The 25,643-nt window shown below is 36.7% G+C and overlaps 4 protein-coding genes across 4 annotated transcripts; all 4 read left to right on the top strand.

The window, feature by feature from the left end:
- Window positions 1–1,396, top strand: LOC124168720 (cuticle protein 1-like). The gene is made up of 2 exons (XM_046546985.1): window positions 1–15; window positions 950–1,396. The coding sequence occupies exons 1-2, from the start codon at window positions 1–3 to the stop codon at window positions 1,394–1,396; spliced, it is 462 nt and encodes a 153-aa protein (XP_046402941.1).
- Window positions 1,397–4,068: 2,672 nt separating this feature from the next.
- Window positions 4,069–5,239, top strand: LOC124169775 (cuticle protein 1-like). The gene is made up of 2 exons (XM_046548508.1): window positions 4,069–4,134; window positions 4,662–5,239. Exons 1-2 carry the CDS (start codon window positions 4,120–4,122, stop codon window positions 5,127–5,129), a joined length of 483 nt encoding a protein of 160 aa, XP_046404464.1. The 5' UTR covers window positions 4,069–4,119; the 3' UTR covers window positions 5,130–5,239.
- Window positions 5,240–8,793: 3,554 nt separating this feature from the next.
- On the top strand, window positions 8,794–10,397 carry LOC124169535 (cuticle protein 1-like). Its single transcript, XM_046548171.1, has 2 exons — window positions 8,794–8,853; window positions 9,800–10,397. The coding sequence occupies exons 1-2, from the start codon at window positions 8,839–8,841 to the stop codon at window positions 10,265–10,267; spliced, it is 483 nt and encodes a 160-aa protein (XP_046404127.1). The 5' UTR covers window positions 8,794–8,838; the 3' UTR covers window positions 10,268–10,397.
- A 4,940-nt stretch (window positions 10,398–15,337) lies between these two features.
- LOC124169516 (histidine-rich protein PFHRP-II-like) lies at window positions 15,338–18,281 on the top strand. The gene is made up of 2 exons (XM_046548149.1): window positions 15,338–15,438; window positions 17,369–18,281. The coding sequence occupies exons 1-2, from the start codon at window positions 15,424–15,426 to the stop codon at window positions 17,888–17,890; spliced, it is 537 nt and encodes a 178-aa protein (XP_046404105.1). The 5' UTR covers window positions 15,338–15,423; the 3' UTR covers window positions 17,891–18,281.
- Window positions 18,282–25,643: the final 7,362 nt, after the last annotated feature.

Genomic DNA, 25,643 nt, shown 5'->3' with positions numbered 1-25,643 from the left:
ATGTCGCCCTCGTTGGTGAGTAAATAGTAGCCATTCAAATCAATCAAAACAAATCATCTTAGAAATACGCTGATTTTTTTGCCAGATACATTGTTTTTTGTGAAGATTTTCGAAAATACCACGGTAGTACTTGTAATTTACTTAAAAAATATTTTTTTAATTTTTTCGAGAGCAATAGCTGAATTTATGATAAAGATTAATGGATTTATTGATACATGCAAAAAAATATGAGACAGCATATCCATTAAAATATTTTTGCACTGCCAAGGGTTCAATTCTATAAATAATCACAGAAATATTCGCTGAGTAGAAATAACATCTTTAGAATTTTCAAATATTCAACAAAAAAGTGGTCTAATTAACTTTTATCAACTTAGTGACTTTTAATAGATCGTGATAATGAACCATGTAATTGCAGTCATTGAATTTCGAGAGGAGTTTTGACTCTGCAACATTTTAAATATTATAGACATAATTTTACAAACAAATCTACCGTTGACAATTTAGTTTTATGTGCTTTAATATTTCTTGGGTAGTCATTCTCGTTGAAGCCGTCCAAAAATTGAAATATTTTCTGTATTGCAAGAAATCCCTCAATAGTGAGCTGATCCACGTTTTTAAATGTACTGCTTAGAAATATTTTTATGAGAATAAAATAAATAAAGCCTCTTTACACTGATAATGTAGGTCCCATCCAGTTGATATAACAAAAAAATAACGGTATTTTCATTATTTTATGATTTTTTTTACCTTCACAGATCGTTCTTAATGTCGTTGCGACAGCAGTTATGGTAACTGGTGTCCCAACTGCCAAATTGAAAGCAAAATTGTATTACGCTACAATGTTGGCGAATACGATGGATACAATATCTCTCACAGAAGAAAATTAATTTAACCTGATATTCTCTTTATTCTACTCTCCAGATTATCTTTGGCCTTTGCCTAGCAGCCGCTGTGGCAACCGAAGGACCAGCAGCGAGATATCCCGCCGGAGTCGTTCCACACGCCTGCCTGTCCCAACTACCCCTACTGCGACCACGCTGCCCTGACTGTGGAACACCATGATGCAGTACCACCATACGCCGCAAATGTCTACTCCACCAACGGACAGCAAGGTGCCTTTGCCCACGGCGATGGTGCCAAGTACCCTGCTGGATTTAGCCGACATTCCTGCCCCAACTACCCATACTGCGGGCCCACGCCAGTTCATGCATACGCTGGTGCTTACAGATGGTGCGGATTGACCCACGGAGTTGTGAGACCTGGATTTTCTGGTGCTCAAGCAGCACCAATCTGGGGATATGGTGTCTCAGCCGCCCACCATGGTGCTGGTGCCCACTACCCCGCTGCTATAGATCCACACTCCTGCCCCAACTGCCCCTACTGCCAACTTTGAATTGAATTACGTGTTATTGCACCCAAAGTATTCATATTTGAAACCAATTTATCCTAGTCTGAGATACTTACTCCAGTTAAAAAAAAACATTTATTTGTGTGTAAATAAGAAAACGTCGATGCTTTGTTTTACAAAGCGCATTATACGAGATTGATTTCTGTATCCTTGACCGCATAAAGCCTTCCAGGGTAAAAGCCTGAGCAAATGTATATTATTTTTAATAATAAATGAAGTTTGTATACTTTAAAAAATCACATCTTTCTTTAATTTCCACATTTCTCACTTCTTGGAACTAGCTTCTTCCCCCACTTCTTGGGATTTGATATCACAGTGGATAGAATTAGATACAATCGATAAATATTTCGCTTTATATAGATTATATAAAATCTACTAAATAGGCTATTAGGCTATTAAGCAGAATAAATAGACTACTAAACCCATTGATTACCACTGCTATTCTAATATCGCTCTTCCAAATTAAAATGGATCACATAGCTCCTACTCATCCAGCCTTCCTCCGTCTGTTCAAAATGTTATCATTAGTAATAAATATTTCATAAAATAAGAGACCGTACAGATGCTGTCCACGTTAATTGGGGTTATTTAAAGTTAACTGTCCCAGAAATATAGCCATAGAACTTTGAAATACTGTTCCACTGGGAAGGAATGGAGAATAATAGCCCTATGGCGCTTTTAACACGTGAAATTACATCAATGTTTAAAAATTGAGGGGCATAAAGCAGGTGACAAAATTCACATTGTTGAAGTCCTCAATAAATTCATGGAAAAAGGAATAGTCAATAGGAAAATGTAAAGTTAGCTCTAGTTCATATCACATAATAACATCACGTCCTATTCTAACAAACTCAATAAAGAAATTTCACGCCCTTACAATGAAAAATAATGTTTATAATGTTTTTTTTTCGGATATGATGGATCGAAAATAAGTTCAGAATGTGAGGGAATGCCCAAAGATTGTTATGAATTATTTTTTAAAATAATGACTATGCATACACTAGAGAATAGAACACTAGATTTCATCAGCGTCACGGTTGGTACACGAACAAGATGTCAACCGTTAAAAATTGAAAAGAAAGTGAAAGAATGGTTATATTATATTATATACTTGTTTGAAACACGGACTGATTAACCAGTTGGAAAATAAGTAAAAACTACCATTCTCAACGCTTGCAGAAAATTTTCATCATGGACTAATGGTCAATAATAACCTCTTCTATGCCGAAGGAGTTTATCCGAACTTTCAATGCTGCTGTCAATAGTGAACAAAGGGTGTGGTTATGCGAAAATAATTTTAATGAAGTTAGGGTAAACAAAGGATTACATGGTACATATTTTGCTGCTATGAAGAACAGATGGTGAATTCTTGGAAGAGCGTAAATGAAAATCTTCCCAAGCACAATCAATAAATACTCAAGTAATAAAATGGGATTTTTCATAACTCATGGCGCAAGTTCATTATTTATACAGTTAATTTAAGAGATATATTGAGTTTAATATACACCTAATTTGAGGTTGAGATGAGGTAGAGACCAAATATAACGCCCGTGTCTAGTGGTGGAGCATGAGTTGGTTTTTTTAATGTCACGGTTTAATTAGCGAAAGTAATAACTACTCAGTACCTTTTCCATACAAGGTAATTCAACCCAAAGTGATTTCAATACTTAGTGTATTACTCTCGAGGGTACAACTTGTGAATGATTCAGTAAGGGCAGAAGGAGGTTGGGTTGAATAAATGTGGCATGGAAAATTAATGTTGTTGTTATATCACGATATCCAAAAAATTTGAGCCAATGACAATCGAATCATTTCGATTTCATCTTTGCAAAGGAAAGAAATTTCAGGATCTTCGGAATAGTCTTAAATCTACTTGCACCTATGATATAAAAATAAATGCTAAGAAAATGAAAGCCTCGTCTTCATAGTAAGAAGTCATAAGGATGATATATGTGTGTATTGCGATTAATTATGCTTCCTTGGCCAAAAAGTAAAATTGTTGAAGTTCAAAATAAAAGAGCCATTCGGAAGGAATTGAGAATAGTAGCCCTAAGGTGCTTTTAACATGTGACATAGCATTACATTTACCGCGGAAATGGAGGGCAAAATTACGTAAGAATTCACATTATTGAGGCCACCGATGAATACATGTAAAACGAAAATGGAAAACTAATTGTCGTTCATTTAAAACGACAAAATGAACGACAACATCACGACCAGGACCATAAAAATATAATCCACTTTGCGGATATAATATTGAAGATTTTATTAGTTCTGGAAAAAAGACCCACTCCCCTTAAGGAAATTTTTTTTTCCTATCGATACATTTCGATTTTACTAATTCAATGAAAACCGATTAAATACATTAAAATAGATCTAGCGGAACAAAAAACTAATGTGGGAACAAGAGACCGTATAGCCTTAAGAGAGGAATTTAATATTGATGTAACACTGATTATTACCCAGCATTACGCGAAAATTGGAAAGGAGATCTTCGGTATAGGATTTCTTCATTCGTGATCAGGATCGCTGATTACGCCCTAGTTTATGGGGAGAGAGAATAATTTTTTTCAAGGATAATAAATAAAATGTGAAATTTTAGTATAAATAGTCGTTGTATGGAAGGAATCAGTAGCATTCAACATCAGATATCAAGAGAGATACTTGGGGCCAGTTCGTGCTCCGGCTATAGAGGTGATTCCTGAAAAATGCCTTCCTCATTGGTGAGTGAATAATTATATGTTATTGCAAATAGTTTTTCGGAAAGTCCACGTTTTTGGTTATTTTTTTTAACTCTCTCAAATTAAGCTTTCTACGAGTGAATTTCTGACTCTATCTTCAAATCAACCTAGTTGCGGTATTTTATTTCATGATGTCATTGAAATTCAAATCGTAATACATATTTATTTGAAAATGAATATCAATCGCCAAAAAAATAATATACCTACTGCAAACAAACTAGTAGCTTTTTCCTAGTCATAAACTCTTTCGCCCTAATTTCCTTCACAATGCGATTTTTCAAGACCGCATTCTGGAAATGACTAGCATTCTGGAAAGGTGAACTATTTTTACAAGTTTATCTTAATAATATTCCTTCTTTAAGTTTATGATCGATTTTCAGGCGTGATTTTTATTCTAATGGCTGTACTTATACAGCTGCGCTTTGGTTGATATATAATTCACATAAGCAGAAATGCCCATGAATGATTGGCAGTCATTATTTTACTATTTGGATCTTCACACTTCTTAGATAATATTCCTCGCCTGCGTGGCAGCCGCTGTGGGAACCGGCGTACCAGCAGCCAGGTACCCCGCCGGAGTTGACCCCAAGTCCTGTCCTAACTACCCTTACTGCGACAACACGGCCCTGGCTGTGGCACACCATGGTGCAGTAGCACCATACGCCGCAAATGTCTACTCTACCTACGGAAACCACGGTGCCATTGCCCACGGTGCTGTTGCCAATTACCCTGCTGGAGTTAGCCCACATTCCTGCCCCAACTACCCCTACTGCGGACCCACGCCACATCATGCATATGACGGTGCTTACAGATGGTCCGGATTGACCCACGGAGTTGTGAGACTTGGATTTTATGGTGCCCATGCGAGACCTATCCTGACTCATGGAATCACTGCTGATCGTTATGGTGCTGGTGCTCGCTATCCAGCTGGTGTGGACCCTCATTCGTGCCCTAACTACCCCTACTGCCACCACTGAAAAGGACACTAATGTTTTTAATATATCCACATTCTGAAGAACACAATGCCTAATTACAGTATTATATCTTTTTTATCAGGACCTAAAAACTGAGATATATTCTCATTCGCCAATAAAATTATAAACAACAAACAAACTGTCTTTTTTTACTCTGAAACCCTCTCGTCCTGTTTTTATTCAATTACAAGATTTCTTCAAGACTCTTGTGGTGTGTACGTTGGTCCAATCCAGATAAACGGTGTCAAAGCCACTCAATATGGCGTACGTTCCAACTATATAATTGGAGTAGACCCGCATTCAGGCCCAAACTATTCCCCTTGCCAGTACCAAAAAAGGTGCGTTATCTAGAAATCTATGAGTTGTATCTTTTTGTCCTTGAGAATGCATTTCCTAATGACTGAATTATATCTCAATCTTTACATCGTACATACTTGCACTGCGTGCCATGAAATCAATAAATAATTAATAAAATATTACAAACCAAATATCTTATATTTTCTTCTTGAAGGCAATAGTTTTTGAGCGGTTGAGTGAAAGTGTATAAAAGAAAAAAAGTATGCAGCATGTGCCATATTAAAATTTAAAATTTCGGATGCATTTGTAAGGGAGAGGGTCGGTAACCTGCGGTAAAATAGTGTCAAATTCAAAATATTTGTTTACAGATATTTAATGTATTATTTGTATTTGAGGAAATAAAAATATCATTATTATCATTATAACTATTTAGTTGTTTTGAAAAAGTATAGGAAGTTGTTGACGCATAAAAAAATTTGTCTTCTTTGCAACTTTTTATTCTAAATGTCTTACGAGGACATCGTTCATAGAATGTTTTACTGCTAATTGATATCTTGGAAAATCATGGTGGGAGACCGTTTGATTACTTTCTAGATTACTCAGAAATATACAAAAATTTACTGCCCTTAGTTGATAGATTACACTACGAAAACTATCTTCTTGAAGATATCGAGAAGATAGCTTTCGTAGAAGAATTTTAGGGAGGGAGGGAGGAATTGCCGTATTAAAAGGCGGTGAATAAAAATCATCACTCATATTGAATACGAATCATTCTACTATCCCATCACATCCTACTACTTGAAGTGAATCCTGTAATATGCCGCCATGATTGGTGAGCTAATCGTAACCATATCTTTGAAATTCATAGTCATGTCGGCCAGCTTATTATTGTTATCATTAAGGTGCTTTAAGTGTTTGACACAAAATCAAAAATTACGCGGAAATCGATGAGCAAAAATCACATAAGAGCATTCAAATTATTGAGGCCAGCAATTAATAAGTACAACAGGAAAAAGTAAAATCAGTGGTTGTCAATTATGGAGGACAAAGTGCATGACAAATTCTCGGCCAGGACATGAATGAATTACATGAATGAAAGCTGCTTTTTGCTATCCAATTTGCGTATATGATGCATCAAAAAATACGTTCTAAATGTGAGGGATTGGTCAATGATTGTTAAGAATCATTTTTCAATAAATAATGTTCATGTGAGAATGAAACACTAGACTTCATATCCGCATACATACTTTGACATTTGAACAAGATGTCAATTATAAAAAAAGGGAACATGTATGGAAGACTGGTTATATCATTAATAGATTTAAACACAGACTGATAACAAGGAATGATTAACCGGTTGGAAAATGAATATAACAAGACGGCTACGGTTCTTAATACTTGTAGAAATTTTTCATATTAGAGGAACGGTCAATAATGTCGTCCTGCAATATCACAGGAGAAGTGTAACTATCGATTTCTGTTTGTTTTATGTGTTACTGACCATAAGGTCAATGTTTTAGATTTGTATTTTTTACAGAGCGTAGCTCAAATCTATTTTTTAACATCAAACCTCTGGCTAGGAAACAGATATGCTGATTTTAATAGTGATCACTGGGGATGGTTATGCATACGAAGGGAACAAACTATGTCAAGATAATTTCAATGTTGTGAAGAAGAACGGGAAGGATTAAAATATTTATGCGGATATACAAGCCTCAGTTTTGAAGCCCACGGTTTCCAATGGAAAACAAGGGTGAAATATTATGATAGAAATTGATCTGATTTCATTGTACTCACAGTATCAGTATCAATAGTATCACAGAGTCAGTATCAATAATATTGGACTGCAATTTATAGGGTGCCACAACATAATTTTTGAAAGTTTTCCTAACCTTTCGTCAGGCGCAATATTGGAATTGCTGAGTTTAGGCGCAATGTAATCATTTTTAGATTTCAGCTTGGCTCAGTAGTCCACCTTTAAATTTTAGAGCACAATTATTAGTGTAGTGGAACTCAGGCTCCTTGCACACACACCGATTTTGGACGGCCGGCAGATATTTTACCGGCGAAGCGATGCTTGCACACACGCCGGATTTTTACCGGTCAAACGACAAGTTGCTATGTTTTTGAGCCGGCGGCGGTGATCCACAGTGACAATGGCCGGCAGCTAACCAGCATTTTGCCGGTGCCGGCGCGTGATCGGTGTGTGCAAGCTCTCACACCCTCCCATTGTTCACTAAAGGAATATGGACAGCCGATATTCAACCGGCCGTCCAAAATCGGTGTGTGTGCAAGGGGCCTTATATGATGTCTTGCATGCTAGGCATAGGGACTTTACATGCCCTCATACGGCTCTGGACCGTTTCAGCAAGGTACGATTGAACGTGCTCTAAAGTCTATAAAGCATTATAATATTTAATGTATTTTAGCATGTGAATTTTATAAGACCAGTGTTATTTTATTTTGCCATCTTACTTATCTAATAATGCCTTAATTATGCTTTAATGCGCCACTCATTTGCATCATTATGCCGAATAATCCGCCATTGATCTGTCGACATAAATGCGAAAAGGGAATGGCTGCATCGAGTACGTCAAAACAAAAAAGCTACATTGAGCGCCAAGGGTCAATGACGCCTAGTGGCACGGAGAAATAAAAAAAACTCGTGCTGTGCCGGTAAGATGCATTACGCCCGACGGAGGGTGAGCGGTTAAAACCTATGAAACCATCCTTGAATATCTTCTAAATTAGTAACTATAGTAAAAATTATACTTTGAGACTTTTCTAGCTATGGCGATAGAGCAAAGGCAAAATGCAAACAATAAAATACCACGGTGATGAAATTTAAAAAGTTACAATATTTTAAAAATTGATATTTATTGAATCACGTGTAAAAATGTCTGTAAAGAATTAAATTAAATTTAATTTGAGGAATTTTGAAAAACATTATTCTCTCTCAAAAATTCAAAATATAGGCTATGTTTAGGCAAAAATACTACTCTGTAATTAAAGTGGTCGAACAACGATATTGAGCGACTTCATGTATGCGTTAAGCCAGCTACGGGGTAAATGAGTTTCATATAGCACAGTGTCTGCCCTTTCATGCACCAACGAAAAATACGCTGAGCCATTGGTGAATAGGAATTTAAAATTAGGGGCACGATTACCCCAGAATTGCGTCGAAACAGGAGAAAGGAACAGGAGGGAAATATTTCTATACGTGATAAAAATCTTTGATTTTGTGACTGCTATTGGAAGTGTGGCAATAATTTCATTATAGGATGGAATGGGAGGGCGGGAAGTATTTGCGTATAAATAGCCGTTGGGTAGGAGTCATCATTCACATTCAACACGAGCCATCAAGAGCCAACGGGCATCCGTCTCACATTCTAATACTTGAAGTGAACCTCGTAGTATGTCTCCCTCATTGGTAAGTAAAACGAAAACTGTTTTATATTATAATTATGTCGAGGAACATTGGTTTTTTGGTCACAAATTTTTGTAAATAATATAAAAGCACTTGTAATTCAGTGAAAAATATTTTTCAACAGGTAACGGCTGAATTTATAATTACGAATTGAGGGATTTTTGATGCAAGGGAACGAATACCAAAGGGAGTGTACATTAATAAAAATTTCAAATATACAAAGGAGATATTTAAAAACATATCATACAATTATTTTAATTACATTAGCAATACCATACGAAAAATTCTCTATTCTTCATCAACACTGTGCGTGTAATTTTATTAGCTAGGAATAGTTAAACGCAATTAATTTTTACTTTTCAATCCAGAGTCATGTTACTGCGAGGGTTGAATTCATTCCGCATATATAAATATTATGAATAGATAAATATTATAGATACAATTTTCAAAACAAATCAACTATTAAAAATACTATACTTTTATCTGCTTAATTGTTTCTTGGGTAGTCAATTATCGTTGGAGCCTTAAAAAAACTGAAATATTTTCCAAATTGTATTTAATCCCTCATGATAAAAATATATAATTCAAAAATAATATTATGAAAAAATGAAATCGGACCACTTAATGCTGATTATTTAAGTTCCATGCAACAGCCATCCAGTTGATGTTGCAAAGAATCACAAAACTTTTCAATATTTTATGAAATTTTTTACCTGTACATATTGTACTTATTGCCTGTGTAGTAGCCGCCGTGAGAACCGGAAACCCATCTATCAAGTACACAAATTAATTCACTCAATAACATTTTAGGCAAAATCGAGGGCTAAAATATCTATCTTCGTCGGAAATTAATATATTAGGCCAAAATGTAGGCGAATACGACGGATGCAATATCTCTCACCGTCGGAAGATTATTTTGACCTGATATTTTTTTTATTCTGCTCTCCAGCTTATCATTGGCCTTTGCTTGGCAGCCGTAATGGGAACCGGCGTACCAGCAGCTAAGTATCCCGCCGGAGTCGATCCACGCGCCTGCCCCAACTACCCCTACTGCGACAACACGGCCCTGGCTGTGGGACACCATGGTGCAGTAGCACCATACGCCGCACCCCTCCACTCCACCTACGGGCACCAAAGTGCCATTGCCCACGGTGCTGATACTGAGTACCCTGCTGGAGTTAGCCCACATTCCTGCCCCAACTACCCATACTGCGGACCCACGCCAGTTCATACATACGCTGGTGCTTACAGATGGTCCGGATTGACCCACGGAGTTGTGAGACCTGGATTTTACGGTGGCTATGCCGGACCCATCCTGAGACATGGAATCACGGCTGATCGTTATGGCGCTGGTGCTCGCTATCCAGCTGGTGTGGACCCTCATTCGTGCCCCAACTATCCCTACTGCCACCACTGAAAAGGACGCTGCGCTTTTCATATTTCCACATCCTGAAGAACACAATGCCTAATTACAGTATTATCTCTACGTTATAACTTGAAAAATAAGCTATTTAATCAATCATCAATAAAATCATACATAAAAACGATACTGTGTTTTTCCTGTCTTAAACACTCTAGTCCTAATTTAATTCATCTGCATGATTTTTATATAATCTAACGCTCTACCCTATCAAGGTGAATAATTTTTTCTCCGTGGAATTTTTGCATAATTTGTGCATAAAACAATCACCATATCTTGTCCCGGTATACTTAAATTTCTATAAAAGGGAACCAATTTTGTAAGATTCTCCGGGTTATTTTATTTCTATCGGTTTTGATTACGTAATTGCTTGTGAAATCGCCATTTTTGTAGAATCTGCGTTTCAAGGAACATTCACGTATATCCATGAAGCCCTAAATGATAATGAATTTGAATTCAAATTCTAAAATAAAATTCAGGCTTGTGATGATGGTGCTGGCACATGCTACTCAGATGGCGAAGTCCTTCACTCATTCTTCAACGACCAATAATGCCATAACAGACAGTATTATGTCATTTCACTCCCGCATTCCACCTTTACAAGTATGACAGGAAAATGATTTGAATATGATGAATATGCTAAACTGCATTTTAGCAGAAAAAGTCCACAATTTTTTGATTGTATAGTTTTGATAGCATGATTGTCTTTTGATATCACTAAAATGTTTAAATTTTATGTTTCGTGAGTAATTAATATTAAAAAATAATGAATTCCACCACCATTTTTTTATTTCAATGGCACAATGGTATCCTCGTTTTCTTTCTCCGTATCCTCGCCATTTTAGTTGATTTTAGTTCAATGCACCGTATAAATTATGGACCTGCATATTCTCTCAATTTATGAAACGTGGAATAAAGTTGTAATATAGGAGTAGGTAATATGTTACAAAATTATCTTTGATTCTGTACTTAAGAGATGCATGCTTGCCGTAAGGACGGCCTCTCACATCTTTAACATTTATTGGTAATTTCCAGTGAGGAAACCCCCAATAAGAAAAGGAAGGATATGTACTACCTTTGAGCATGTGAATTGAAATACGGTAAGGTAATAAGACAAGAAATATCCGTGTTGCACACTACGTAAAGCACTCACATTCACGGTTAAAAAAGTACTTCGCCCGTCGAATCTAGCTTTTCTGTGTGAAACTTCTAAAATCAAATTGATTTTTACTTTTTCCGTTCGGTTTGTAATACGGATACAAAATGTTAAATGATTAACTGCGACAAGGGTTATAATAGAACAGTGACTTATTTATGGCGTGTTCGACCTTCCTTTCCCTCTTCCGCTATTCATCTCGGGTATGATTGGAAATAATAATTACCACCCAATGGAAATATTAACTCTCCTTTGGGATTTTTCAAATCCCAGTGGGGAAGAAGGATTTGTGGAGGGTGTCTGATACTTGCTGGATCGCTGGAGGAATTGTACTACTAAGCACGTCACTCCTTCCACCAGAAGGCACATTAAATCTCTTGTTTTATTACCTCATTTGACGCTTATTCTTCTTTCCCGTCTGCTTCCAGCATTACAAAAATGATCTCAGCAGCTGTCGGCCACAGCTTCCAAAACCAATTCCAGCGAATACACTCTCAGTATCAAAATACTTGTTTTCGCCGAGAAATAGTCTAATTCACAGATTCAAGCCGATGGAAAATATATACTTCTTGGGTAAATTTCACATTGATATTTCGAGGGATACAGAAGTTTTCTGACATTGACAGGAAAATATTTCGCCATCTAGACTCTTAAAGTCATTGGTGAGACAGAATTTGGGGGCTAGGACCATTGAATTGATTTAATAAGTTGAATTCAATATTGAATGAATCAAGGAGTGAATGCTGAGACAGTGATACATATCATTTCCGAAAACGAATGTGCAAAAGCGGTAACCACAACAAATACTTAGTAGCGATATTGAATATAGTAGCGAAGTCGTATCGAAGAGATAGACAACGGAATAATGAATGGAAGGACTATCATAAATGATAGATTAATTCAAAATTAAACGGTTGCATTCCACAGCATTTATTAAAAGACTCAACCGGTTTCCACCTTTTCACATCACTATCAAGAGTTGAAGGTTAGTCCAGAAGACCATGCTAATTACCTGAAATGGTCAAAACTGGGTAGTTATATTCATAAATACTGTGTGTGATACAGCATATTTTAATTTTTAATCTACCATGTCACGAGTGCTGTAAACAGCAAAGTATTGATTTCATACCACCATAAATTCTCTAAATTCTATTTTATGGGCCCAACGTATAGACTGAAAAACTAAAATAAAAGTATTTAAAACAACGACAGAAAGTGTGATAGCATAAGAAGCGGAGGAATGAGACATTGAAGAAAAAAAACAGAAATTGGATTTGACGACAAAGAGAGATTACATGGGAAAGAGTACACTTGATAAAGTTAGAAATGATACAATAATGTAGAAATTGGAATTGGAAAAATATATAGTCTACGAGGTAGATAGGAAGCAACTACTCTGGTTTGGCCATGTTAATAGGATGGATGACACCAGATGACCAAGCAAATAGTAGATTGGAGATCTCCAGGAAAAGTGAAAAATACAGAGAGCAATGGAAACAAGAGGAGTGAGAAGATTGTCATGAAAAAGAGAAATGAAAGCTAATTACAAGAAAACGACGACTGTCGTAAACCACCTGTTACGTATATATTTTTATTATGTACCGGAAGTTTTTTTAATGGCCAACGCTCTTTGGTGTGGAATGACCTGTGATAAAATAATCACTTTCTTTTTCTGAAAGGTAAAGTGCATGAGATCATTGTGGCACAAATGAAATGAGGATTATTTTTAGCAATAAGAATTATTTTGCTATTCAGATACTTGCAACGCATATTGTGTGCGCATATGCAACGAAAAATCGTCGTGCTCCATGCTTATTTCGTTCATGCATTCGCGCAATTCCGCGCCATTTTAGAAATTAATGCAGCTCTAACCTGCGCAATTCCGTGCCCCGTGTAAAACGACCTAGTTGATTGTCCAACAATAAGTAAAAAGCGTTCCGGCCCACATGGCCTTGAAGTAAATAGGTAGATGTCGCCATACTTATCTTGGTAGTGTGTGCAAGAATATAAAAGAATTAATAATTAATATAAACATCAATCCCACTATAGTAAATTATTTAAAGCTCACTATTTTATATTAAAATGTTAAAGGGAGATAGTGAAAGCCAATGTCAGCATTTGACAGTAATAATATTCGAAATTTTCTGCTAGGTATTTTCTCCGATATCAAATTTTGCCAATAGGCAAGTGTAGCAATATTCTCTTTCAAGATTATTGATTAAGCTTGAATATTACAATTGAGGAGCCTCCAGCTATCTATCCGTATCCATCCACCGTACATATAGATAGGCTTACAGAAGTTGCCAATCGCGATGCTGTTGGTAGGGTGACCCGAATTTCGCGGGGAAACAAGCTGTTATTATAATTTTTTACTGAAATTTTTATTCGTGATAGATATTCTAATATATAAAATTCTCGTGTCACGATTTTTTGTTTCCAAACTCCTCCGTAACGGCTGGAACAATTCCTATGAAATTTAGTGTTTGTGTTCAGTGGGACTGAGCATATATTGTAAACTATTTTTCATAAATCTCCAGAGCTCATGAGGCCCTGGAATGGGCCCTGAGTCATTTCCATAAGAAATACATGTGAAGTTCGTTTTTAATGCCTGCAGACCTTTTTCCTTTTGCATATTTAAATTATTGATTACGGTCACATTAAGTTAAGACATATACCATTGGTAAGAAATATAAATGCAAATTCTTATTCTTGCAATCGAATTTAGTTTGCCACGTGATTTACGGTGAATTTAGAAAAACGCATCAAAAAAAAGGTGAAATTTCAGCGTTTTTGGCTTAATGTCCCCTTGGCGACCGTTAGAATTGTTTACGTTGATTGACATCTCTTTGTAACAAAGTTAAGTCACTGCCAGCATTTTGAATGGCAAGTTCCAAGGAGAAGATGTATTAATACCGCGAGTCCCAATTATTCCAACAGATATACTAATTTCATTCACACGGCTTCAATTCCTATTAGATTGGCATTCGCAATGACAATCAATAAGTCACAAGGCCAAACGATGTCTGTTTGTGGCATAGATTTCGGCACACCGTGTTTTTCACACGGACAATTATGTGTGGCATGTTCTCGCGTGGGCAAGCCATCCAGTTTGATTGTGTTGGCTGAAGATGGACTCAAGAAAAATATCGTACATCCCATTGCACCAGGAGAGTGACAATGAGTCTTTTTTAAATTTTCATAATTTGTGATGTATGCAGTTTGAAATTTATTAATAACTATAATGAAAGTCAAATTAATTTTTAAAAATTTTGGCGTTAAATTATTTATACATATCGTCATCGTTCAAAGCCAAAGCGTAAAAGTTCCTCTTTCAGCCGTATACCACATCTCCACACACAAAAAGTTAGTTATTTTTTATCCGACTACCGAAATATTCACTAGAAATAATGTACGGGGCAAAACAGCATTTGCCGGGTCAGCTAGTATATCTCTATTCACAACTTTTCAACATTAAGCCGCCCTGCGCAGCACTCTAATGGTTTAAATGATGAGTCTTTTTTAACGCAAGTATGACGGAACGCACAGAATTACCGGCAGGCATTGCAATTATTTCTCAAAGTTGCGGTGCGGTGTGGAAGTGAAAGTCAAAAGAATAAGAAGGGGTTGCGCTTTGCGGGCGGGGCGCGGGTCACACCCGAGGATATCCACCCGTGCAGTTCGCTCGCTGGGGAGAAAGGTGCACTTGGCCACGTGGGAAAGGTTGGGCGACCCTGGGATCACCTCACGGTGAAGGTTACGCTAAGGGAAGGGTTATCACCAATTGGGCCGTGCACTCTAGTGGTGATTGCTGGTGTAACAGTGTTGCATGAATGGGTGGAGTCACTGGGGGGTGGGGGTCCGCCCATGGGGGTCTAATTGGGGAAGGAGGCGATCGAGATGTGTATAAAAGCTTGTGTGCTCCTGGACTACATTGTCAGCATCACCACGAGGTCTCAGCAGAAGCTCGTCTAGCTCTCCCAGAAGAAAACCAGGAAAAATGGCAGCCCGCTTGGTAAGACTGATTTGACCCACTCACTATCTGCTACATCGCAATATTCCAACCGTGCTACATTACAGCCATTTTAGGATTCATAAGCATCACGATAGAATTGCATTTATACAATTTTGCATAAAATGTTAAGCTCTAACTATTAGATACTTTATCGCAATATCCTAGAAGTTCATTAAACATACCGGGATGCGTTGGCACATGTTAAAAGTTGAGATCTTTGACAATCTGCGTGAATATAAAACCAATACTTTTTTTGATGTTTCTAGAGTAAAATACTAGCAATGAGTATTTTTCGTATGCTTTAACGCAAGTCAATTCTCACTATTATTACCGTGCTCAATTGTAGCCATTATAGGATGCATAAGCATCATATTTTATTTGCATTTATACAATTCCGCATAATACTAATCTTGCGTCATTGGGAACTTTATCCATCATTTTTGAGTCTCTGGTCATTAATAGATAAGTTTTGATCATTCCAAAATGATTTTATCTAATTATACAATTGTCAATAATCGAATTTTTTTACTTCCGAAATGGCGGTTTTGGGGTTGAAAAAATGTTTGAATATTGGTCGTTCATTACTATGGAGGTATGGAGGGAAGTTACAAAGTATAATTATTGATAGTTGATCATTTAATGCTTTTTAAAAAGTTAAATGTGCCTTCACTAATATTCATATCACATATATTTCAATAAATATTTATTCAAATTTCACTGTCTCAAAGCCTACAAATCATTCCGGTATTAGCTCAATAAGGACACCATTAATAGGCACTTTAAATTTTGATCTAGGACACCTGCATGAATATAAAGCCATTTCTTTTTTTTGATATATCTAGAGTAAAGAACAAGCAATAATTGTTAGTCATATGCTTTGATGCAAGTAAATTTTCATAATTCTCGCAACTATGCCCAATGTTGGCAACATAAGACTTTAACGCAGCGTGGTTAATTTTCACGCCAGACCTTTTGTAGTGAGTTGCTTATCCTATTTCGTTTAGATATTTTTAAAATATAATTTTACAGGATATTTTAAATCGAGATAGTTACCCTCAGTCAACTAGCACTAGTCAATACTGGCCTTAAACCAAGAACACCCATCTGATCGCTATAATTTGCTCTTTTAAAAATGCTTATTAACTCATTAAATTCGTGGTCTTCACATTAAATGAATTACTTAACTAATGAAGTCATAACTTTTAGCACAAAAGCATTTGCTGTATTCCAATGCCCAAGGCCTCAAGTTAGTCTCCAACAAGGGCGTGAATAAATTGCTGTGTAATAAGGAAATCATAAATTTTACGCTGCAGAAGGAGAACGATAACATCTCGTTGCGTAGGTTGCCAACAACGACAAATTCACCGTTCAATCAATTAAAACTGCTCTCGGTGTGTGCTCACGTATTCATTTACGTATTCTGCAGCTGCTACCGAATTTTTGAGGAAACAGATAATAACATACTTATTTTCCACTTCATGGAGTATACCACCAATTAAATAATAAACACATTCACAATATACTGGGAAAATAAAAAACCTAAATGCTGAGAAATATACGAAATAGCACCCAAAAGATCTGAATTCCTTTGTTTGAAATTATCGAACGAAATGTGTGGTTTACCGTAATCTCCTCTTCAGGTTTGAGAAAACAACGGTGAGAACAGGGCGTTATTCTACCAAAGTAATACATTTTTTTACTCAGAACTAAAAAATATCCAGCAAATTAGAATATACCGTATAACCACGCGTAAACATTTTCTTGTCGCCTTAATTGACTCTAATGGTGGGAAACCCTATAACCACGCTTTAAAAATTACTTATTCTCCATATATATATATGGCTCATATCCTTGAAAGTATAATGTGCATGGATGTATCAAACTCGTTCACGGGAATGACAAAACTAATTTCCTCAATTATTGTCTACAGATCGTTCTCGCCCTCTGCATGGCACTTGCCGCTGGAACTGGCGTCCCAGCCGCACAGTACCCAGCCGGAGTCAACCCCCACGCCTGCCCCAACTACCCCTACTGCGACAACGTTGCCGTTCACGGAGCTGGACACCATGGTGCCGTTGCACCCTACGCCGCACCCGCCTACGCTGCCTACGGACACCACGGTGCCGCCGTCCACGGTGCTCACGGACCCGTTGCCGCCCAGTACCCCGCCGGAGTCAGCCCCCACACCTGCCCCAACTACCCCTACTGCGATAACGTCGCCCTGGCTGGACATGGTGCTCATGGCTGGGCTGGTGCCGCTCACGGCGCCCACGCTTGGGCCGGTGCCGCTCACGGAGCTGCCGCTCACGGTTGGGCTGGTGCTCACGGTGCTCACGCTGGTGCTTGGGGACACGGTGTCGCCGCCGCTCACCATGGTGCTGCCGGAGCTGGTGCCCACTACCCCGCTGGTGTCGATCCTCACTCCTGCCCCAACTACCCCTACTGCCATTAAGTCAAGTTTTCCTCTGGAAAGCATCGTGCTGGCACCAAAATTTTCTCCCACCTTCCTTGAAGATCCCTCGTGATGGCATTGCTTGAGGAAACTCCTAGATTCTACAGATATTACCTGAGGAGTCTTCCAGATTCTGAGGGTACTGCTTAAAGAATCTTCCAGGTTCCTTTAGGCTTTGCCTGAGGTATCTTCATGCTTCTAACGAGATTAAGTGGTGGAGCAGGCCAGTAGAAGTTCCTTCTATCCTTCAGTACTGAAGAACACGAAGGATGAGTGTAAAAACGTAAGGAATCCACAATATTTCGGTAGAGATGTGGCGATAAATGTCATCGCAATAACCACATTCTCTTACTGGCCTACTGCTTGTAAATATCCATAAAAAAACTCAATTCCTGTTTTTACAAAAATAAAATCCAATTCGTTCACACGAGAAAACCAGCATTTTATTCATACCTAATAATTCCTTTCGTGTCTTCATTCTGCAATAATCTTCTCTCGCTGCGGACAAAAAAAAAAAAAAAACAACGGGCTAGAGTCCCTTAGAAATGTAATCCTGAGGAATTGAAAAAGTTCAGTAATTTCACAGTGCCTTAGCTAAAAGGCTGGTTATCTAGCTCAAAGGCTGGTTATTTAGCTCAAACATATTAAGTCACAGGAACGCGAATTACAGAGATGGGAGCCACTCATATAACTCACCCCGAAACCATTTTTGGAAGGGAATTTTCAAAGGCTTGGGACTGATCACAATGCCCAATGATCAGTAGCCTGAAGCGCTATTCAAGAGTATATCACGATTTTTGCATTAAAGTAGCAAAAATAAATAAAAATAATTCCAATTTACTGGTAATTTTATGAAAAATTAGAAATTCAGCGACTTTTTAATGACGAGAAGTAATAGCAATATTTACTTGGGAACTCTCAGTTAATTTGTTAACCCATATGTTCCAGATAGCCGTAATTTAGTCAATGGAGAATTAGGAATTTAGCGACATTGCAATGACGTGATGCCAAAGCAATATTTTTATTGGAAACTCCCGGTGCTCTCACCTATGTTACCAATAGCCGTTATTTAATCAATTGGTTTGCAAAATTTTTAATTCGTTACTCTTCAAAGTAGTTAGGGGGTGCAAACCAAGTTTGGGAAAAATAAAAAATATCGAATTCATGAACGCTCCGCTGAGGAAGGATATTGTCCAAATTACAAATCTGAGTTATCCCGGATTTTTAATGATACTTGACATTAATCGGATCAGATTCATTGCCTTGGTTAACAAATGCCTCTATATCAGGACATATATTTACCTTTTTTAAAATTATGTTTCCGCATCGATATGATGCGAAGGTTAACCTTTTCTGAGATTTCCATCTTATTCCTGCATGCTGACATTGCTCATATAAATGAACCCATTTCCTTAGGTGTGGCTCTATGTCCGTGTTGATTGCTCAAGTTACACTTCCATCGAACATTAAAATTAGAAAGGCATAACTGGACAAGTCCTTGATAGTCTAATGATATCCTGCCATTTACTCCATGATATGCAGTGTAACTTTTGCTCGGTGTATAGGGGAGAAAAAACTTATGTTTGCAAGGTCGTCAACATGCAATTACCAACTAAATTGCCTCGCTCTCGCAAGGAAGTGCGGTTTGCGGTGGAAAAATCTTAGTAACACTGGGTTAGCACAGTAATTAATTATTAATCAATTACACTTCCGCACAAAAAAATTGGATACTGGGCAACTGCATCCAGCTCATGTGTACTGAGAGATGAAATCGTAATGCATAATGAATATGATTATTGTCTCTCGTGTATATTTTGAAGGGGTCAACTGGGGACAATTCAAATATAATGTAACTGTATAACATATATTCACTTGTTGGAGAGTTAATCTCGTTTTCTTCATTGCATAACAATAAGCTGTTTAGATAGTCCCTAACAAACAGTACACAACATGAACCAATTTCATTAATAAGCTATTTGGTTCCATTCATAGAAAACCAGATTTTATAAGTTTTATTAATTAGCACAAATAAATTATTTCTTGCATTAAGCAAATTAACGTCGAAAGGGAGCATTTTGTTTTTCTTAAAATTACAGAAATTTTCAAATACAAAACATTCCACGATTTCTTGTGGTTATAAAGACGGATGTACGTGAAATTAACTGGTGCTTAGTAAATATGACGAGCAGTGAGTATGCAATTACAATGAGCCGGTGGATAATAAGGTTAATTTTCATCTAGATACCAACTTAGGAAGCCGACTCAATAGGCGTGTGGTGCAATTAAATGGGACAGCAGCCGTTTGTAAGAAAATGCTAAAAAAAATAGGAGCACGTTGTGATATACAGCATAAGGGTTCGTAAAACACTCCCATAACTTAACCCTCGAATTATTTCACCCAGATTATTTTGTGGGTCTTTTGCAGAAAACTTTTCACGATATAAAGTTTCCCTCCTTTTCCGAAAGAGTAAAAAATAGTATTGCAAGACAATGGCGTCAAAAAGAACTACACCTGTTAAGAAGCTCCATCCGGCTGCCACAACATGTCGCGGCATGTCTGACAAATGAAATGCCTAGCACAACTCCTCATGAGACGAGCGGTCGCGACGCGAGATTAAAAATACGAAAAATAGACCCATTGTCACAAAGTCAACCCATTCTACGGCATTTCTTCTCTTTTATATCCTTTATAACATGTCCTATGAAATTAATTCGGGTCCATCACTTACCCTACTTCCCTTCTGCCTGTCCTACTATTATTTTCATTTGGTCATCATGACTCATAATATATTACCAACATAGATGTCAATCTAGATGGATATCAAGTTAACAATCCTGATATTGGTTTGACGCAGCTCTCCATTCCGCTATACTATCTGCTAGCCTTTCCGTAGCGACATATTTCTTCTCTTTTACATATTTTATAACCTCTCCCATGTAACTCATTTTAGGTCCCTTCTTCCCTTCCACTTGTCCATCTATTAATGTTTTTACCAGGCCATCATGACTCATGTAGCCAACTAAGTTGTCCCGTCTTCCAATAAAGATCTTTTAGAAGAATTCTCTTTTCTCCTACTCTTCTTAGCACTTCCTCGTTACTCACTAGGTCGATCCATTTTATCTTCATCATTCTTCGATAGTACCACATTAGGAATGCTTCCACTCTTCATTCCTTTTCAGCTGTTATCATCCAAGCCTCGCTCGTATAGAGTTCTATGCTCCATATGGGTAAATATTATTATGTTTTACGGGCTCAGCACGTGGAGAAGACGGTAGACATATTCAATGTTCATATCAAACCATCATGATGCCGCCAAAACTTCCTGCTAAATCTCAAGTGGCCCACGAAAATAAACTAATCCCATTTCCTGAATATGAGGTATTATTACAACAATGACTAAGTACTCTACGTTCACAAATCCAAACCAAATGTTCTATAAAAGCCCTCGTTGGTAGGGGCTGAAATAAAAAATAAAGACCAGAAACGTAGTTCCCAAAACTTAACAAGACACATTATTCACAATCAGACGGTCTTATTTTCGCGACGAATTACTTCGAAAACTCGTGAAATCATCTTGAAATTTTCAGAGTATACTTTATATTTTAGACCCTTTTTAACATTTGTGTGCCTCAAATTAACTTGGGGCCACAACATATTCTAAGGTGAAAAATTTTAGTATTCGAGATATAAGCATTAAGAAAAGATTTAGAAAGATCTTCGAAATAATTCGAGTTTACTGCTAAATTGAAAAAAAAGGAAATGAGCCACCGAAAACGACAAAATACGACTGGCTAAGTGGATCTGATGTGTCTTTCAACCACTGTGTATGTTATACGGCAAGATTATTACGAACCAACAGTTAAAATTGGGTTGAGATATTTATTAGACGTAACTCTTCCCCCCAGTACCAGAATTTGGTTTTCAGTTTACGCCCTCGCCATTCAGAGCTCGTCAATAATTAATGACAAACTACCATTAAGGGCGCACTCCAAAGATAAAAAAAGTTCATATCTGATAGCCCTAAACAGAGTTAGAATCTAATAATTATTAATGAAAACTTTGATTTAACTCGCTAATACCTTGGAAAGAGTTGTAGATGGCCAACAATTCGTGTTCCAGGTAAGCTTAGTTAGATCCGTCCTACGCCATTTTATTTCAGTTGATTGGTAGGGTAGATTCCTCGGAAAGGATGATTTGTGAAATTTTGGAGACATCATGTTTTCCATGACATAATTTGAAGCCGCCCAACCTATATAGCCCCCAACCGTCACTAATCAACCTATCAATTATGAGTTTAATTTGTAGCCTTGAAAGATTATGCATAAACTTTTTTCTATTCCTTATAGTTACTATGTAAATTAAAAGAGTAAACATTTGTTGAGTTCACTGAAAATATTTAAATCGGCACGGCCCGGGTTTCGTAACATAGTAATATTTTTAAAATGTCAAGTCGGATTGCACAGTAAGGACAACTAACTGTCGGAAAGGAGTGAGATGAGTTATCAGTTAAATTCCAGACCATTCCGACAGTTAGATTTCCTTAATGTCATACCCGACTTGGTATAAAAAGAGATGCATGCATGATCAGCCACCTGAAGATGTAATTATGTTACGGAACCCGGGTCGTGCCAATCAAAATATTATATTATGAACCTAACAAAGTTTTATTCTTTTTCCATAACGGAAAGGTTTCGCATGGTTAGGCCTGAAGTTATCAGTTATATTATAGCTAAATACTATTTTAATGCTTATACACGGAAAAAAAAGATTTGATTAAAACTATCAAACTGGTGTGATAGGGAGTATTTTTGTTAAATATACTTAAACTTTGATGTAAATTATTAAGCAGTTGATATATTTTACCAAACGCTCTTGATATGTTTCATCAAACATTTTGATATTTCATAATTTGGTCAAATGTACGAAAGAGTTTGGTAAAAATAACTGAATTAATTTAATACGATTCTGAGTTTGGTAACTTTCATCGAAGTTATGATTAATTTTACGAAGGTGATTGTTTGATTGGTAAAAGTTATTGAACTCTACATTGTTATGCAAATTTGGTTTAATAGAATTTACTAAAGCCTGAATCACACGATCATTTTTTTTTCGTCGCGAAAGTGATCACTATCGAGATCACTTTTCCCGTCGCGAAAATCAATCGCTCTAGTGATCATTTTTCTGAATCACACGATCACTCCCGCCGTCGCTTTTCGCATTATTTCCAATATCACAGCTCGTTGTCATAGGACCCACATCACGAAATTATATAGCGTGTTTGTTTATTTATGTCGTTCCCACAATTGTCAAACGTTGCGCTGCAATCGCTCCATAGGGGATTGCGTTCCGATTGGCTGATATGGGGTTTTAGTGACTGTTTTAGCGACGGAAAAAGCGACCGGACGAGTGATGAAAAATAGCGATGGGAATCCTCATTGCGATCGCGAAAAACAGTTGCCGGCGACGATCATTTTGCGCAGTGATCGCGATAGTAATCACTTTCGCGACGAAAAAAAATGATCGTGTGATTCAGGCTTAAGCGTTTCGTAATCTATCGAACGGTCAGTCGTTCCTCTTTTGTTTATACCAATACACATTTGCAGTTGAAATATTCTTAAACAGGCCTTACATATAAGATAGGTTGGTATAAATGATTTTGTTTTCATTATTTGTGATGGCGATAACGTTTTAATTTTGTTTACGTTCATTTTTCTGTTTGTTCCTGCTTTAAATTGCAATGTTATCCGTAAGCTGGTGCATCAAAGACAGTGATTGAATAGCGTATTATCATGGTTATTAAAGCTGTAAGGTAGGTAATGTTTGTGTATTTCGACACACCAAAACTTTAATTAGAGGTATTCCTGAGGTATAATCATTCGCGATCATGTTTAATAGCATGTGATGTCATACTAGAACCAATCCATGCTAAGGATATCACCCAGCACGTAAAAGTCATCTCTATATCGATGTAAAAAGCCCGCAAATAAAGTTTTCCTGCGCATCTGCACTAGATATTCATATGGAGTAACTACGTAATGCTGTTATGTGCATCAAGTATTCCTCTTAAGCATACAAATGGAAACTGTAGTCACACCTTATTCACATTTCAAAACAAAGTTTGATTATTTACAATAATAATATATTACGGCGTTTGAGTGAGCAATTATTATGGCAATCGATTTAGACTAGTTGTTAGAGTACGTTGCTACCACGTGGGGACCCACGTTCAATGCTTCATATAGGCGTATTATTTTCCACTTTTTTTTTTATTTCTTTTGCAGAAACTTAAGTTTAACACCTAATTTTATGATTTTCAAGCAGAATAGGTTGTCTGGATTGAAAATCTTTCACCTGTACACGCTAAATCGGTTTTATTATACTTTCGATTTTGATAGTTTTTATCGAACTGCAGTGGCCATTTCGGTAACAATTACCAAATCAGTTTGATAGAATTTATCAAACTGGTTTGGTAATTATTAGTGTGCCATATGAACCCAAAGTTTGATAAATTTCATCAGAATTCGATAATTCTAACTAAACTTTTTTGTCCGTGTATATAACTTAGCATGTAATCCTGAAATTTTCAGAGCATACATTTAAGACCCCAATCAACACTTCTCTCTCAAATTTGAAAATATTGCCTCATTATTTCCTACAACGAAAAGCTTTTATATCCGAGATTTAAGCGTTAGATAAAGTTTTATAATGGCTTTTTATGATTTAAGTTACCTGGTAGTGCTAGTGAAAACTGCAGCGGGTGTATTAGTAATGTCAACAATTTAGAAAAAGCATCATGAAGTTCCTTTTCTCGATGACCAATTGCGATTTTTAAAATAAGAACTGAAATTTTATTTTAATTAAAAATTTCCATATAATTCGTTATAGTGATTACAACAATGGTATATAGAGGAGCCGATATATCGAACCACCGCTCTTTTCGCTCGATACCGAAATACAATATATCGCCCCGCTAACTAACAAGAATAAATTTAATCAATCAAGATTATTGAAATGTAGTGATAATCTTCAGAATAAGATTTGTATACAGTTTTCTTTTTCACGAAAGAATTTAAACTTCCAGGTGGTTCTCTTTGAACAGAAAATCTGGACAAGTGCTATTAAGGGAATTCTTAAGTATATCGATATTTTCTTTTAGCTCATGGAACGCGGCAATATATATTTTCAAATTCTGATAGAGTACTTTTTGGCTAAGAATTGCCATTGCTACTCACAGTGATAGAAATTGTTGTGTCCTTAGATCTTAAAAAATGTTTAAAATATGTAATTGTTTTTTTTCCTAGATTTAAAAAGTAGTTTATGCAAAACCATGAATGCTCTCTCAGTGACAATTTTTTCTAAAATCAGATAAAGACAAATAATTATTAAACGACCTTGAGTTGCTCGCAATTTATTTTCAGCAGACATGTCTCATTTAGTTACCTCATTATAGATTATGCGGAAATAGTGTATGACCTCATGATGGCGGTAACATTTATTTCTTTTTTCAGATCAAGATTAAATACATATTTAGCAAGAAAATGAGGCGTCCTACGTCATTTTTTGAGCAAAAAAGAGTGACTTTGTGGTGACTTCAATTTAGATTTCATGTTAATTTTATTAAATCGGAATCCTAGTATAATACTAACAATAATAATGATAAAGATCATTTTTAATGTCACATAAAAATTAAATTATGTGTGCAGTAAGTTTGATACTCGTCAAAAATTGGCAAAAAAAATCCTCTATTCAATA

The sequence above is a fragment of the Ischnura elegans genome, chromosome 12 (assembly GCF_921293095.1).
Source record: "Ischnura elegans chromosome 12, ioIscEleg1.1, whole genome shotgun sequence".
NCBI lineage: Eukaryota > Metazoa > Arthropoda > Insecta > Odonata > Coenagrionidae > Ischnura > Ischnura elegans.
The sequence above is the reverse complement of the archived record's forward strand: the minus strand, read 5'-3'. Positions and strand labels throughout refer to the sequence as shown.